Genomic DNA, 14,680 nt, shown 5'->3' with positions numbered 1-14,680 from the left:
ATAACCGCAGTGACTACTTTACATTTTCAGGCCTTACAAGCAAAGTTTCAGGGCCAGTTCTGTTGATAGTGCAGTACAATATATAATCATTCACTTATTTATTTCATATTAATGGAATTGCACTCGCCAATTTGTTCCCTGACACGTCACTGACTTACGTGTGACTTCAGTTTTTGACCACATACTGTATCTAAGGGGATGAAAGCAGCGGAAATGTTATTTTATTGAAATGTATTAAATCTTTTTACTACACAGCCCTCTGGAATGCCCGGTAACATCTAGTGGTCTGATATGTCAGAGTAACAACAGCACATCTGGGGATTAAATCAAATCAGACTGATCATCCAGGTATTGCGAGTCATCTTTCCTACTTCTTAGGCTACTGTGCGGTCTCTACAAGTAAGGTAATAAAATAATTTCAAATCAAAATCAATGTTTCATGTCCATTTATTTGGCAAGTAGTCTTTTAATAAGCTGGATATAAAGCAGTCAGATGGTCATTATATACATTTAGATTTGGCTGCCTGCCCATAAAGACATAATTCAATCCACTCCTGTCTGCAGTTGTATGTACAGGTCAATTTGAGTCACACTGTTAGTGAGTAAGTTTGTCGATCCCAGACACTGTGTGAACTGTAAGACTGATTTCCAAACAATCTTATTAAATAAAAAAAATGTTAAACCCCAAAACAGGCAAAAGTGGAAAATGATTAGCAAAAATTATTTAATGTCACTTTTTATATAATTTGGATTTAAAGGGGACCTATTATGCAAAATTCACTTTTACATGGTGTTTGAACATAAATTTATGTTGGCAGTGTGTGTACACAACCACCCTATAATGATAAAAATCCACCCAGTCCTTTTTTTGTAATCCCCATTAATCATAAACACTGTCTCAGAACAAGCTGTTCGCAGATTCAGTACAAAGTGACGTCATGTAGTCAGGTAGTGATTAGTGATTTTCTGCATGTATTTAGACTGCGTGAGTCTAGCATCTGTTCTGACTAATTAGTCACTAGCAGATGGATAAAGAAAGAGAGAAAGAAAGAAAAATTGATAAAAGGAGGAAGAGAACACAACAGGGGGAAAAGTGTAAGGGACAGAGAGAGTGATAGAGGACATAAAGGAGATAAGAGAAAATAAAGACAGCCAGAAAGAAAGTCAGACAGACAACAAAAAAAAGGTAGTGACACAATGGCTGCATCCGAAAACTGGAAAATGCTGCCTTCAAAGGCCACATACGGAGACAGGATGAAAATAAGGAGCTTTTCAAACTGTTCTGAGACCAGTTTCCATTCATCCAAAAACGCTGTCAGTTGCAGCAAGGCAGCTGCCTACGTTTTCTGATGCAGCCAATGAGAAAAAACTGATTTATTGAATTATTATTAGTCACTCTTTTAATTTATCACTTAACATGTTAATGGGTTTACAAACATGTGTGAGAGAGTGTCTTTGGTATTCAATAAAGTTTCTCATTAATAAAGTAATTCCACAGAGAAGGTTCACAGCATATAACATACATTATAATATATTATATTATATTATGTTATATTATATATATATATATATATATATATATATATATATATATATATATATATATATATATACAGTACTGTGCAAAAGTTTTAGGCACTTAGAATGTTTCACAAAAGCATTTGTCTTAAGATGGGTATTTATATCTTCAGCTTTAGCATCAATAGGAAAAATACATTTTAGACTCCCAAACATTACTTTTGCAAATAGAAAAGATTACAATAGAAGAACAGGGCCCCCCACAAAGCACCCCCACTGAACATTGTGTCAGTCTGAGATTACATGAAGAGACAAAAGCTATTGAGACAGCCTAAATAGATAGAAGGACTGGTCTTCAAGAAGCTTGGTACATCCTTACTGCCAACAACCGAAGTAAACTGTGTCCAGGTGTATCTAGGAGAATTGGTGCTTTTTTAAAGGCAAAGGTGGTCACACCAAACATTGATTTAGATTTTTTATGTTTACTGGACTTTGTATGAAGTTAATTGATAAATGAAAACAATTTATGGCGTTATTTTTGAAGACATCCTCACTATGCAAGATTTTTTCACAAGTGCCTAAAACTTTTGCACAGTACTGTATATATATATATATATATATATATATATATATATATACAGTACTGTGCAAAAGTTTATATATTTTATATATTAGGGCTGTCAATTTTTACTTTTGGTGTGATTAATTATACAAAAAATATATATGTTAAATGTTAAAATAATCATATCCCCGGACCGTAATAAGGCATATTCCTTATATCTGAACAATTCAAACATGGAGTGCCACGTGTTTTCTCCAGGGGGCAGTAACAAACCACACTTATCAAGCATACAACACAACTTGATGGAGCGTAAATCTGAATGCAGAGACCTCAAGACGTGTTTTTCTAAGTTTCAAAATTCATAAACTTGGCACAACGACCTAAAAATGGTACGTTTATGACACAATGCAACCGAGACAGTCCAAAAGCATCCGTCTGACGCGGGTGTACTTTGACAAAGCAGTGGGCACGGCTCACCAAAACTGGACAGTTAAAGACCGAAAACACTCTGCTGAGGTACACAGATGGTTGGCCCACCGCAGCCTCAGATTTCTGTTCTGACAGATGTGAAACCCAACATGGCCTTCTGCTGTTGTAGCTCATCTGCCTCAAGGTTTGACATGTTGTGCATTCTGAGATGCTATTCTGCTCACTACAATTGTACAGAGAATTTATCTGATTTATCGCAGCCTTTTTGTCAGCTCAAACCAGTCTCCACCTACCTCTCTCATCAACAAGGCGTTTCTGTCTGCAGAACTGTCACTCACTGGATGTTTTTTTGATTTTGGCACCATTCTGAGTAAACTCTAGTGATTGTTGTGTGTGAAAATCCCAGGAGATCAGCAGTCACAGAAATACTCAAACCAGCCCGTCTGGCACCAACAATCATGCCATGATCAAAATCACTGAGATCACATTTTTACCCATTCTGATGGTTGATGCTCCTAACTCGTATCTGCATGATTTTTTGCATTAAACTGCTGACACACGATTGGCTGATTAGATAATCACATGAATATGTTGGTGTACAGGTGTACCTAATAATATGGTTGGTAAGTATATATATATATATATATATATATATATATATATATATATATATATATATATATACTATACACACACACACACACTATGGTCAAAAGTTTTGAAACACTTATTCTTTATTATATATATTTTTTTTCTTCACATTTTAGAATAATAGTAAAGTCATCAACACTATGGAATAATAGAAATGGAACTATGGGAATTATGTTGTGACTTAACAAAATCCAAATAAATCAAAACTGTGTTATATTTTAGCATCTTCAAAGTAGTCACCCTTTGCCTAGAATTTGTCACATATTAGCTGCTTTTCTTTATTATTTGGTCCAAGTTAAATTTCAAAAGAAAAAAAGAGAGAGAGAGTTTGTAATATGTAGTAATATGTAGAGAGAGTTTGTAAGTTTGTAATATGGCTGAAGCAATCTTTGTGTTCAAGAGATTTATCTCCTGAAGTTCTTGAGACAAATCAATATCACACACATTAAGGCTATGTGTACATTAATCTGAATACATTTTAAAATGAATTTTAGTTTTTGAAATGCTCTATGTGCAAATTGCCATTTTCAAAAATTTTCAAAAAGTTGATCATCCACACTGAAATGTATAAAAACACTTAAATCCCCTTACTGCGCATGCGAAAAACCACCGTTCCATGTATGGTCTGAAACGCAATTGTCCTCGTGTTCCATTGCCGGACAGCAACTTCCTGTCGCCTTTGAAGAAATGCAATGTGACGGTTGTACAAAGTAACATTTTTCTTTAACAATGCTATTAAAGTGAATGTCAGGCACAATAAAACCGCTATGATGTGGGCCACCATCTTGTTTGATTGTTTTGGGTTGAATGGACTGCGTCACATGACAACAAATAGGTCATTATTTTTTCAAATATCTCCGTCTTCCTGTAAAACGCAAAGATGGTATTTTCATATTTATCAACTTGGGAGAGCGTTTTCAAAAGAAAAAGATGCCATAACAGTGTGGAAGGGCAAAAGGTAGGCATTTTCAAACAAAAATATATTTGTGTGGACATGTGGAAAGCAAATTGACTGAAAAACCTGAGAGATATAAGCTCAGATCACTTCACAAAACACAGTTGGACACGTAACAGGTAAAAGTAAATGAAAATTGGGAGAACATTGTGGAGAAATTAATGTAGGTGTATATGTGTGTGGGTAAGCTCTCACTTTTCCTCAAAAGAAGAGTGAAAAAGAGAGGAGGAGGAGGAGGAGGAATGGAAAGGGCAAAAGAAATATTAGGAGCAGGAAAATAGCAGAGCACTTTAGGAGATCGTCTGTCAATCTGATTGTTTGAAATAAGACCAGCAGTCAGTGTTCAGCAAAATAGTCTAATCCATGCACAGAGGCCAATATCACAGCTCATGGTGATTTTAAAACCAATAAGGCAAACACAAACAATTATAGCACAGCACAGACTGTGAAGAAATCCATTCTGGTTGGTGAAGAAATTAAAACTACTTTCATTCATTTTCTGTTCTAGAATGCAGAGGTTGCACCATTTTTTTCATATAATACAAGAAACCTAGACTGCTCCCAGACAGTTTTGTTAATTATGGAAGTGATTGAGCTTGTAATGCAGACCCAATATTGAATCGGTGTAATCTTTGTAGAAAGCATTTTCCACATCACAACAGTGTTGAAGCTACTTTGAAACTGTAGTTTGACAAGCTACAAGCTACTCATAATTTTAAGTAGTTAAGATAGAGTCAAGCTAATCTTTTGAAAAAGTAGTTAGCTACACTACAAGTTACTGTCAAAAAGTAGCTAGCTACACTGAAGCTACTTAATGAGGCAATATTTTTTTAATGTTACAATTAAACCAATAATATATTAATGAAACAATTTACACTAAATTACATTTATTAATGTATTAATTAAATATATTAAATGTATTTAATACATTTAATGAATAGTAACATTAAAGCAGTTAATAAAGGCCATAGAATAAAATACAACAGTATAAAATAAAAACAAAAAAAGATCAGATGTCATTTAAGTAATATCTCACGAGCAAGAGTGCGATATGGCCCTACATCAGCACTGCTGTGATTCAGCCGCAGGCCGAGTGATGTAGGTAATCACAGCAGTGCTGATGTAGGGCCATATAGCACAATTGATTATATACAAGTTCAATGAACAAGTATATTTAAAAAAATTAGGAAAAACCAAGTACAGTCATAAAAACGCATTTGTGCATGGAACTACTTTATTACGCGACAAATCAGAATCTGCTGTTGCTGGTTCAAAACAAATGATGCGTCCAAACCTCTGTTAGTAATTAAAAAAGTTCACTTCAGAAATAGTATCACGGCTTGTGCTGTTTCTAACAAGTTATTGGATAAACAAGGATAGACGGCTGGATGTGTCTGTGCGTGTGTGTGTGTGTGTGTGTGTGTGTGTGTGTGTGTGTGTGTGTGTGTGTGAGAGAGAGAGAAATGGAGTGTGTGCGATCACCTGTTGCCACACCCAATCAGCCATGCTGTCAGCTTTCTCAGTGGAAAATAGACACCCAAGCTGGGGTATTCCACTCTATTTCGCGGTAGCTGTACGCAAGAGTCATTCACTATAGAAACAGTGATGTCCTCCGCCATTTTAAACAGTATGTATCCAATGTGGAAACTCCGATAAAAGGTAAGCACTTGAGTTCTGTAATAAATCAGTATGTTGTCTCTCTCAGCATGAGCCTTAATCCTGAAGTTGTCCATTTAAAGCCAAAAATTATCTTTTGCCACCACCTGCCGGCTAACATATGTAATTAAAAAAATAAAGCCAGTAACTCCTTACAGATACACTTTAGTTTAGAACAGCATGAATGCGGAGTGAAACACACACAGTGAAGCGTCTGAGAATTTTGGTTCTATTTTCTTTTCTTTAGGCAGCATAAACTCTATTACCAAAACGCAATACAAACACATTCGATAAGAACACACATTTGGTAGCATTTTTGGGGAAAAAATGTCTAGGTTAAGGATGTAACCTCCGTTCCCTGATGGAGGGAACGAGACGTTGTGTCGGAGAAGCGACACAAATAAGGGTCTCTCTTGAGTGCCGAATATGCCTCTGATCTATGAAAAAAGGCCAATGAGAAGTTGGCAGATAGTATTTGCATACCCCGCACCCGGACATACGGGTATTAAGGCGAGGAAGTACTATGAGTACATTCAGGATTTTTCTGAGGAGCCGGAAATGGTCCAGCCACTACAGTGGCTCGAATCAGCGACGTGGCCGGGAGGACACAACGTCTCGTTCCCTCCATCAGGGAACGGAGGTTACAGGTTGTGTCGGAGAAGCGACACTAGGGGTCCAATTTAAATCACGCCATGCGCTGAGCCGTGTACGTGTTCTACTGACCCAGGAGCGGGCAGGTATTTTACGTGCACAGGCGACCAGCTGTGTCAGACTGCATGTACACTTCCCCAATGTCCCAAAAAAGTCGTCGGAATCCTTCTGGTTACCCTAGACAGGGGAACAAGGCGACGCTTGCTAACCTGGGAACGGGCCAAGCCTGGCTGGACCTCTTTTCTCTCTATGTTTCTCGCATGGCCGGGGCCCTTACATGCATCAAGGGAAGGGGGTCTTACCCAGTTTCCTATTCTTTCAGGGGGAAAGACCCGGCGGAGACCACACCTGCCCGGAAGGGGAGGTAAGAGTGGTGAATACGTCACATGGGTTTTTAGGCGGCATGTGGAAAGTGGCGCGGTGGTAGATCCAGCCGCAAGGATGGGGGAGTTGCTACAACATGGCGACTGGAGGGCAGGGGACTGCCTAAGGAAAACACGGGTCCACTTTTGTAAGGGGACCATACTGCGGATAATACACACAGGGGGAGTCCGCGTAGGAGTCCTTAACCTGTAGAGCACCTATTCCAGTACAGGGTAGATTAAGTACCCACAGTGGATTGGGTCGGCGAGTTCCTCCGCTGAACTGCGGACCCACAAGGGCTAGGGAGGAATCATCCAGGGATCCGAGGAGTGGGATCTCCCAGGAGAAAAAGCGCACAATTTTACCTCAACCGAGGGAAAGGCACTATATGCAAGCGATTCACCCGGCCAGCCCATCGGCGTGTTACCGAGTTCTACTGGCTCGGACCTGAGAAAACATGGGATGATACTGACTCAACCCTGAGACTGTAAAGTCTTGCAAAGGTATTTGGTGTTGCCCAACCCGCTGCTCTACATATGTCTGCCAGGGAGATCCCCCTGCCAGTGCCCACGAGGATGCAACACTCCTTGTTGAGTGAGCTCGGACCCGCAAGGGGGGGCACGGCCTGGGGAGCAGTATGAGGTCCGAGGGCTGAAGGTGGGGGGTCTGCGTCCAGCATGCCGGGACTGTTGAGATCTGGTGGCAGAGTGCCATGAGAACGGCATTTGCGGGCCAGGTGACAAAGGAAATAGCTCTATTATTGAGAATTTGGGTACCGCAGCCCCATCTAGGGCGTGAAGCATTGCGGCAGACTTGCGGCGGGGCAGGATGTGAGAGATGGCCTCCGTCTGTTTCTTCACCACAGAGAACTGCTGGGCGAAGTCCTCAACGGTGTTGCCAAAGAGGCCAAACTGGGAGACTGGGGCGTCGAGAAAGCGAGTCCTGTCGGTCTCACGCATCTCGACCAAGTTCAGCCACAGATGACGTTCCTGGACCACGAGCGTGGCCATCGCCTGCCCGAGTGACTGCGCTGTGACCTTCGTGGCTCTAAGGGCGAGGTCGGTCGCTGAGCGCAGTTCCTAAAGCACATTGGGATCAGGGCTACCCACGTGAAGCTCTTTGAGCGCCTTGGCCTGGTGGACTTGCAGGAGGGCCATGTCGTGCAGGGCGGAAGCGGCATGTCCGGCGGCACTCTAGGCCTTCGCGGTCAGCGAGGATGTTGTCCTACAGGCCTTGGAAGGAAGCACAGGGCAACCCGCCAGGTGGTAGGGTTTCTGGGACACAGGTGGAGCGCAACAGCCCTATCCACCGGGGAAATCCACCGCGAGGGTAGCAAGAGCGGAGCGAGTGGCTTTGTGATGAGTGGAGATGGGTGCTCTCCACGATGACGTCAGCTCATCATGCACCTCCGGGAAAAACGGGACCGGGGGGTGGCTGTGAGCGGCATCCAGACCCCAGGAACCAGTCATCCAACCGCGATGGCTGTGGGGAGGACGGAGGGTTCCAGTCCAAGCCCACGCTGGCGGTGGCCCGGGAAAGCATGTCGGTCATCTGAGCATCAGCCTCAGCCTGGGCGTGCTGGCCAGAAGGCGGCAGCCCAGGGGAGTCATCCGCGTCAGATACCACGCTCTCCAATGCAGCGGCGAGCTCATCCACCTCGAGCTCCAGAGGACAGGCAGGCTGGCTGTGAGGCAAGCCGCTGTTACCTCGAGCACGGACGGGAGTCAACGAGCATGCCAGGGGCAGGTGGTCCGAGGGGGCGTACCCAGTGGAGCTGCACCCACTGCCATCCCCAGATCGCCTCCAGCGCCATGTCCTCAATCGTGGGAAGAAGGAGCAATGCAGGGGCGGCTGGAGTGGCTTGCTTTCTATTGAAAGCGAGCCGCGACCGCAACGTTGCCATGGTCATGCCCTCGCAGTGAGAGCATTAACCATCCACAAACGCAGCCTCGGTGTGATCGCTGCCCAGACACACGAGACAACGCCTGTGGCCGTCTGAAGCGGAGAGCAATCTACCGCATCCAGGAACTACACAGGGGCAGAAAGGCATCTTTAGAAAGACACGTCCTGAAAAGGATGTTCAACGCCGCTATGTATTGCTCTTTTAGTGAAAATATACTATTTTAGAGAAAATCACTCTTTTAAATAACGCTTTGAGTTTTGGTTTCTGCACTGTCGAAGCGCCCAGTGGCAACTGCACTGCCGTGCAAGGAAGGAGAAAGCCGCTGTAATGAGCCGTCAATCCAACAGCATGCAGAGCATCAGAGGAATACAGGAACAGGTGTGACTCGTAGCAAACAGCATGCACAACCATTGGCTCCAAAGAAAAATTCTGAATGAACTCATAGTATTTCCTCGCCTTTATACCTGTATGTCCGAGGCGGGGTATGCAAATACTATCTGCCAACTTCTCATTGGCCTTTTTTCATAGATCAGAGGCATATTCGGTACTCAAGAGAGACCCCTAGTGTCACTTCTCCGACACAACGTCGAGATAGCGACAGACGGGGAAAGGGGATTTTTTGGCTTATTTATTATGATGATTATTATAATAATCTTTACATTTATAATTGTCTTTAGTTCTTAATTTGCACCTGTTGCCGCATACTGATACCGTTGGAGACGGTAAATGTTTGGATTTAGGGAGGTGATTATATAGAAGATTTTTTAATCACTTTGTTATTTTAATCGCTTTTTACGTTTCATTTAAAGTGCGATTTGAATTTAGAAATGTCTTTTAAAAAAAAAAAAAATTCCAATACATTTCAATTATTACATTTTTAAAGCAAAATCAAGAAAGCAAAAATATTCACCGAACTTGGGGGTTGACCATATAATCGGATATCATGATATTTTAAATGCGATTATTATTAAAATATTTTTTACATATCACTCAGCCCAAAAGGGAAGTTACATTTTTCATGAACAATTGTAAAATAAATTTTTGGGAGAACCGCACAAATGCATGTACTCCATATTGCAACATGTTACCTATTAATTTTTGCATAATTGTTTGTTTTGAGTAGTATATGGGCAATATAAACATTTTATTTTATTGAAAAACATTGTTTTTGAAAATATTCAATTATTCGTTTGTGGTATGGCTCTTTCGAAAAACTGCATTAACCAAAAATAAAAAAATTGGCTCTTTAGTCAAACAAGTATAAATATATAAAGTATAAAAAGTAAAAAAGCCATAAATAATTTATTTTACCAATCATTATATTTATTTTACATGAAAATAATAGTTAATTAAACAGTTCTGCATGATAGTAATTATTATAATAATATATACTGTATATTTATAAATATTATAATAATAATTCACTCACTGCTCCCAAAAACGCACAAATGATGAGAAGTGAAATAAACATATTTAGAACAGAAACAAAATCCCTCAAAAGGCATCAATAACTTTTTTATTATTTGATGCATGATCTATTAAGAACAAAGTGTATGAAACATTCTTTGTTACATAGAAGAATAAAATTGATCTTTCATCATTTTCAGATTTACCTGCCACTGTACGTCTTGTAAAGGTAAACAAACTGTGTTTGCTCACTTTACATAACCATCAGACAATCTCTTCTTATCCAAGTGAGCTGTAATAAGCTCTCAGTAGATGACGGTAATTCACTACATTCATTTGTGATTTGCCATTACAAAAGAAGACATTATTCTGATCAGCAGACAGAAATATGCTCCCAGATCATCTGACTTTTTGCTGGTAAAAGTTTGGCTTTTATGCAATAAGGAAGGCTATTAGTTATAATCTGACCAACATGATGTAGCGTTTGGTTACTATACACCGCTACTTGCTGGAAAAAGTAGTTTGCTACTGGAAAAGCTACTCTGTTTAAGTCGGAGGTATGACAAACTTACCGATTCAGAATGGTGAAGGTATGACAGACATACCAACTCAAAGCAACTCTCTCTCCAATCCTTAACTCTCTCTCCAATCCTTAAGAGAATCTCTCCAGTTGCGTGGAGCTCGGCCAAATAACAACAGAAGTACCGCTTACATAAACAATGGTAATAGAGTGAGTTTAACTTGTGAATGTGTGTAATTATGTATTTGTCCCAAAAGGCTTGCCGTAGTACACGCATGTCCAAATGCAGCTGTCAGTGACTAAAGGATTCATGTTCAACAAGAACAGAAAGTTCTGCCTCAGCTTTCTGATTTTATTAGTGCTTTTAGTGTAAGAGAACTCCAGAAAAACGCTTGGTGACAGAATCACTATTACAAATGTCAAGTCAAGTCAAAATGTTTTTCTACAGCACATTTAAAGGCAACAGAGTTGCACCAGTACAATAAAACGTTAAGCAAATAAAAAGAAAGCATTAAAGGAAAACATACAGCGTACAAAATATAAACACTTTAAATAAAATATAGGGAATTACAGTAGTGCCGGCGTGATGTTATGAGAGCGTGGATTACAGTCTCCAAATCTTTCGGGGGTAGAAACTTTTTCGTAACCGATCTCAGAAACTGCCATTTACCACTGTACTGATTTGTTTCTCAAACTTTTGTGACGAATCAAATGCAACTCCAAAATTTCTTACATGAGGTTGAACACTGGCAGAAAGAGAACCTACATTAAACAAAAACATTTTTTTTTTTAATTATTAGCCATCCAAAATTTGATCTCTTCAAAACAGTTGCAAAGAACGTCCAAAGGATAACTACAGTCAGTTTTAGCTGGTAGATAAAATTGTGTATCGTCAGCATAGCAGTGGTTAGAGATCTTATATTTCTTAAAAATGGCACCCAAGGGGAGCATATAAAGTGAAAAGAGAAGAGGGCTAAAAATGGACCCTTGGGGCACACCGCATAATAGGGGAACCGACGAAGAAGAAAACTTCCCAATGCTCAATGAGAAGGTTCAAAGATAGAACCTTCTCAGTGAGCATTGGGAAGTTTTCTTCTTCGTCGGTTGATTGTGATTTATGTGATTTATTACGTTTATGATGATATGCAGCTGTGAGTGCAGTCACTGATTAAAACTTTCACACCAGCATGACGTTGTATCAGTTCTTCAGTAAAAGAAGCTCATTGGTTACTTGACTTAAAGAGTTCACCTCAGCGACAGAACAGTAACAGCAGAAATTATTTAGATTTCCTTTTCCAGTTATCAGAGCCATTAAATAAGCAGTGAGTTCAGACGGTCAAGGGAATAATGACCTCCCGCTTGGAGACACTAATACGCGCTCCGTCTATCACGTACTAGCCGAAAATTATGTAAATGAAGTTTACACCTGAAAACTGCTGGAACAAATGTCTAGTGTGACGCCAGCTTTATTCTCTTCGTCAATGTTGAATTTTTCATAAGAGTGTTAAGGCAAAGCAATCATTACAAAATAAAACTCCAGCTCCTCAACAAGCTTAACATACTGTACAATCACACTTCAAGGTTGGTGTGTGTACCTTCTATCAAAAGGTCATTGTAAGGACACAAATCTCTTCAAGCCAGGCAAATACATTTTCCCTATAATTTGCTTACCTTTACTTTTTCCTGCAGTTTTCCGAGGCAAACAGTGCTTTCTATTATGCGTGTGAGAACACCTTGATTGTCTTTCTCTAGAGATGAAGCCTGAGGATGAATAAAGTGAACAGGATGGGTTAGGAGGAGAGACATAAAGGACAGTCATGAATTATGAAAGGTTTAGGGACAAGAGCAAGAAAGAAAAGAGAGGTGCAGAAAAAGCAACAGAAAAAGCAAATCTTTAAAAGTTTCAGTGTGGCTGTTGGGTACAGGCAGATTTACAAACATTTCTCCAAGCAGAAGTAAGGCTTGCTGTCTGGAAAAAGGCGAGTTTGAAACATTCATAATCCCTGAGTTTAAGCCTCTGCCTCAAATACAAATTGCAGATGTGCTGAACCAAAAAGTTGCTGTGGAGAGGATTTGATGCTGGGTTTAAATGTAACCCTTATCAAGGCAGAGGAATTCAGGAAATACTGAGTGTCTTTAGCTAAATATAAACATAACATAACTACCAATGGTTGATTTCAAGGCACAATTGAAGAATAGCAGTGTGAACATATCTGTGTATATGTGTATTTAAGACCTGAGATAGTGTGAATAGTTTTATTATAATAGTTATAATAGTTCATTTTCCCACATGAGCTGCTCCTTCAAAGACTTCAAAGAAAAAAAGAGTCTCTCTCATGTGTTATTAGGTCAAATAATACTTAAAGAGGCTCTATAAGAAGATTGCAAGATTCCTATTGAATGGAACTAGAACATTAATAATTTTACTAATTAGCTTTTTATTAAAAATACATTTTGGTAAATTTTTCACTGGTCGATAAATTGTGACCTGCTCCATGTAGAAAAAACAGCTTATGGTGTTTTTTAGGCCATTAATATGACTCAATCTCAAGGGAATGTACATAATTTTAAACATATTTGTCAAAAGTATTATTTATCTTTGCATCTTTATAACTTTCAGTAAAAGCAATTTGATCAGAGAATTGATCAGTTGCAGTCCCTTGGATAATAGGGTTACACATCAGTCCAAAGAGTACAGTGATGGAAAAACATGATTGTAACCTCTGTAACCCTCTAATGGATCATATCCTCTCCTCAGCAACATCAAGCGATCTTTCACTGCAGTCTTCCATCATCTCACCCAACTCCTTCAACAACAATTGCTAAACTGTCAAGATTGGTGAAGAAGCTCTCAGCATGAATTGAGTTTAAATTAGTTGCTGATGTACAGCGAAGATCAGAAGACCTGGGCTTAAGCTGACAACAGCCAGAGCTCAAGAAATTAGGAGACATACAGGGATAGCGGCCCCTTCTATACCCAGTATGTGTGTGTATTTGAATGGCTGTGAGAGCAAGTTTCTGTAGACATACCATGTGCATAAGCTGGTCTCTTTCATGGGTAGTTTTCTCTGCATGTGTGACGATGTTGGCAAGGTACTGATGAGCGACGAGCTCTTTCTCAAAAGAGTCTACAACCTGTTGCTTCAGCACACTTATAAATCTCTTAGCCTTCCTAATGAGGGAGAGAGACAGGGAAAAAAAGGAAATATGTTTTAAACCCTTACAGAAGTCAGTAAATTAAGTATTTGTGACCAGGAGGAGGGCATGGCCGGGCTGTGATGGTGTACGGCCAGGAATCAGCTGATCAGCAGGAGAGCGAGATAAAGGGGAGCCGGAGGCACCAGTTCAAGTGAGAGATAGAGACGATCGCGGCAGCATTTTGTGTGTGTGTGTGTGCGTGTGTGTCCTATGTTTTATGTTACTCATTAAACTTTATGTTGACTGTTCAGCTGGTTCCCGCCACCTCCTTTCCCATTGTTTACTTCTTACAGCGGTGTCGAAACATGGGAGGGAGGAGGGATGCGCTATCGCAGAGTCCTTGCCGCTGCCAGCCCCAAGAGCCAAAGGAGCCACTGCCATCTGCCGAAGAAGGGGAGGAGCGGTTCCATCCGCCAAGGGCCGGAGGACTCGCTGCCATCTGCCAGGGGAGGAACGATCTGCTGCCCTCCAGAGGGCGGAGGAGCAGTTGAAGACCGGGCACCAGTGCGTCCGGGAGCCAGTGAGCAATTTCTTCTCTCTCTCTCTCTCTCTCTCTCTCTCTCTCTCTCTGTCTCTCCCCCAGGTTCACATTAAGGCAGTGTCTCCCCTCCAGAGATGGGGGGTTAGTCAGATCGGTAGTGCCCCGGCCTAAATCGGGCGGGGGAGGAGTGTGATTAGGAGGAGGGCGTGGCCGGGAGGTGCACGGGCAGCAGTGAATCAGCTGATCAGCGGGAGAGCGAGATAATGGGAATTCGGAGGTGCCAGATCAAGAGAGAAAGAGACTCACACGGCTGCATTGTGTGTCTGTGTGTCCTTATGTTTTATGTTACTCATTAAACTTTATGTTGACTGTTCAGCTGGTTCCCA

General features: G+C 40.9%; 1 protein-coding gene across 7 annotated transcripts in view; it reads right to left on the bottom strand.

The window, feature by feature from the left end:
• The window catches only part of LOC127618427 (centrosomal protein of 89 kDa-like), a 99,224-nt gene that overhangs the window by 35,251 nt on the left and 49,293 nt on the right, over positions 1–14,680 (bottom strand). For all 7 annotated transcript variants that reach the window (XR_007967431.1, XR_007967430.1, XR_007967432.1 and 4 more), the window contains 2 exons: positions 13,646–13,787; positions 12,287–12,376 (listed from right to left, as the gene is read on the bottom strand). Coding sequence is in view for 4 of the 7 variants with exons in the window: in XM_052090864.1 (XP_051946824.1) it covers positions 12,287–12,376; positions 13,646–13,787 (232 nt within the window). In the remaining 3 variants the exon portion in view is untranslated. The remainder of the gene's footprint in view (positions 1–12,286; positions 12,377–13,645; positions 13,788–14,680) is intronic.

Source organism: Xyrauchen texanus, chromosome 2 (genome assembly GCF_025860055.1).
Source record: "Xyrauchen texanus isolate HMW12.3.18 chromosome 2, RBS_HiC_50CHRs, whole genome shotgun sequence".
Taxonomy (NCBI): domain Eukaryota; kingdom Metazoa; phylum Chordata; class Actinopteri; order Cypriniformes; family Catostomidae; genus Xyrauchen; species Xyrauchen texanus.
The sequence above is the reverse complement of the archived record's forward strand: the minus strand, read 5'-3'. Positions and strand labels throughout refer to the sequence as shown.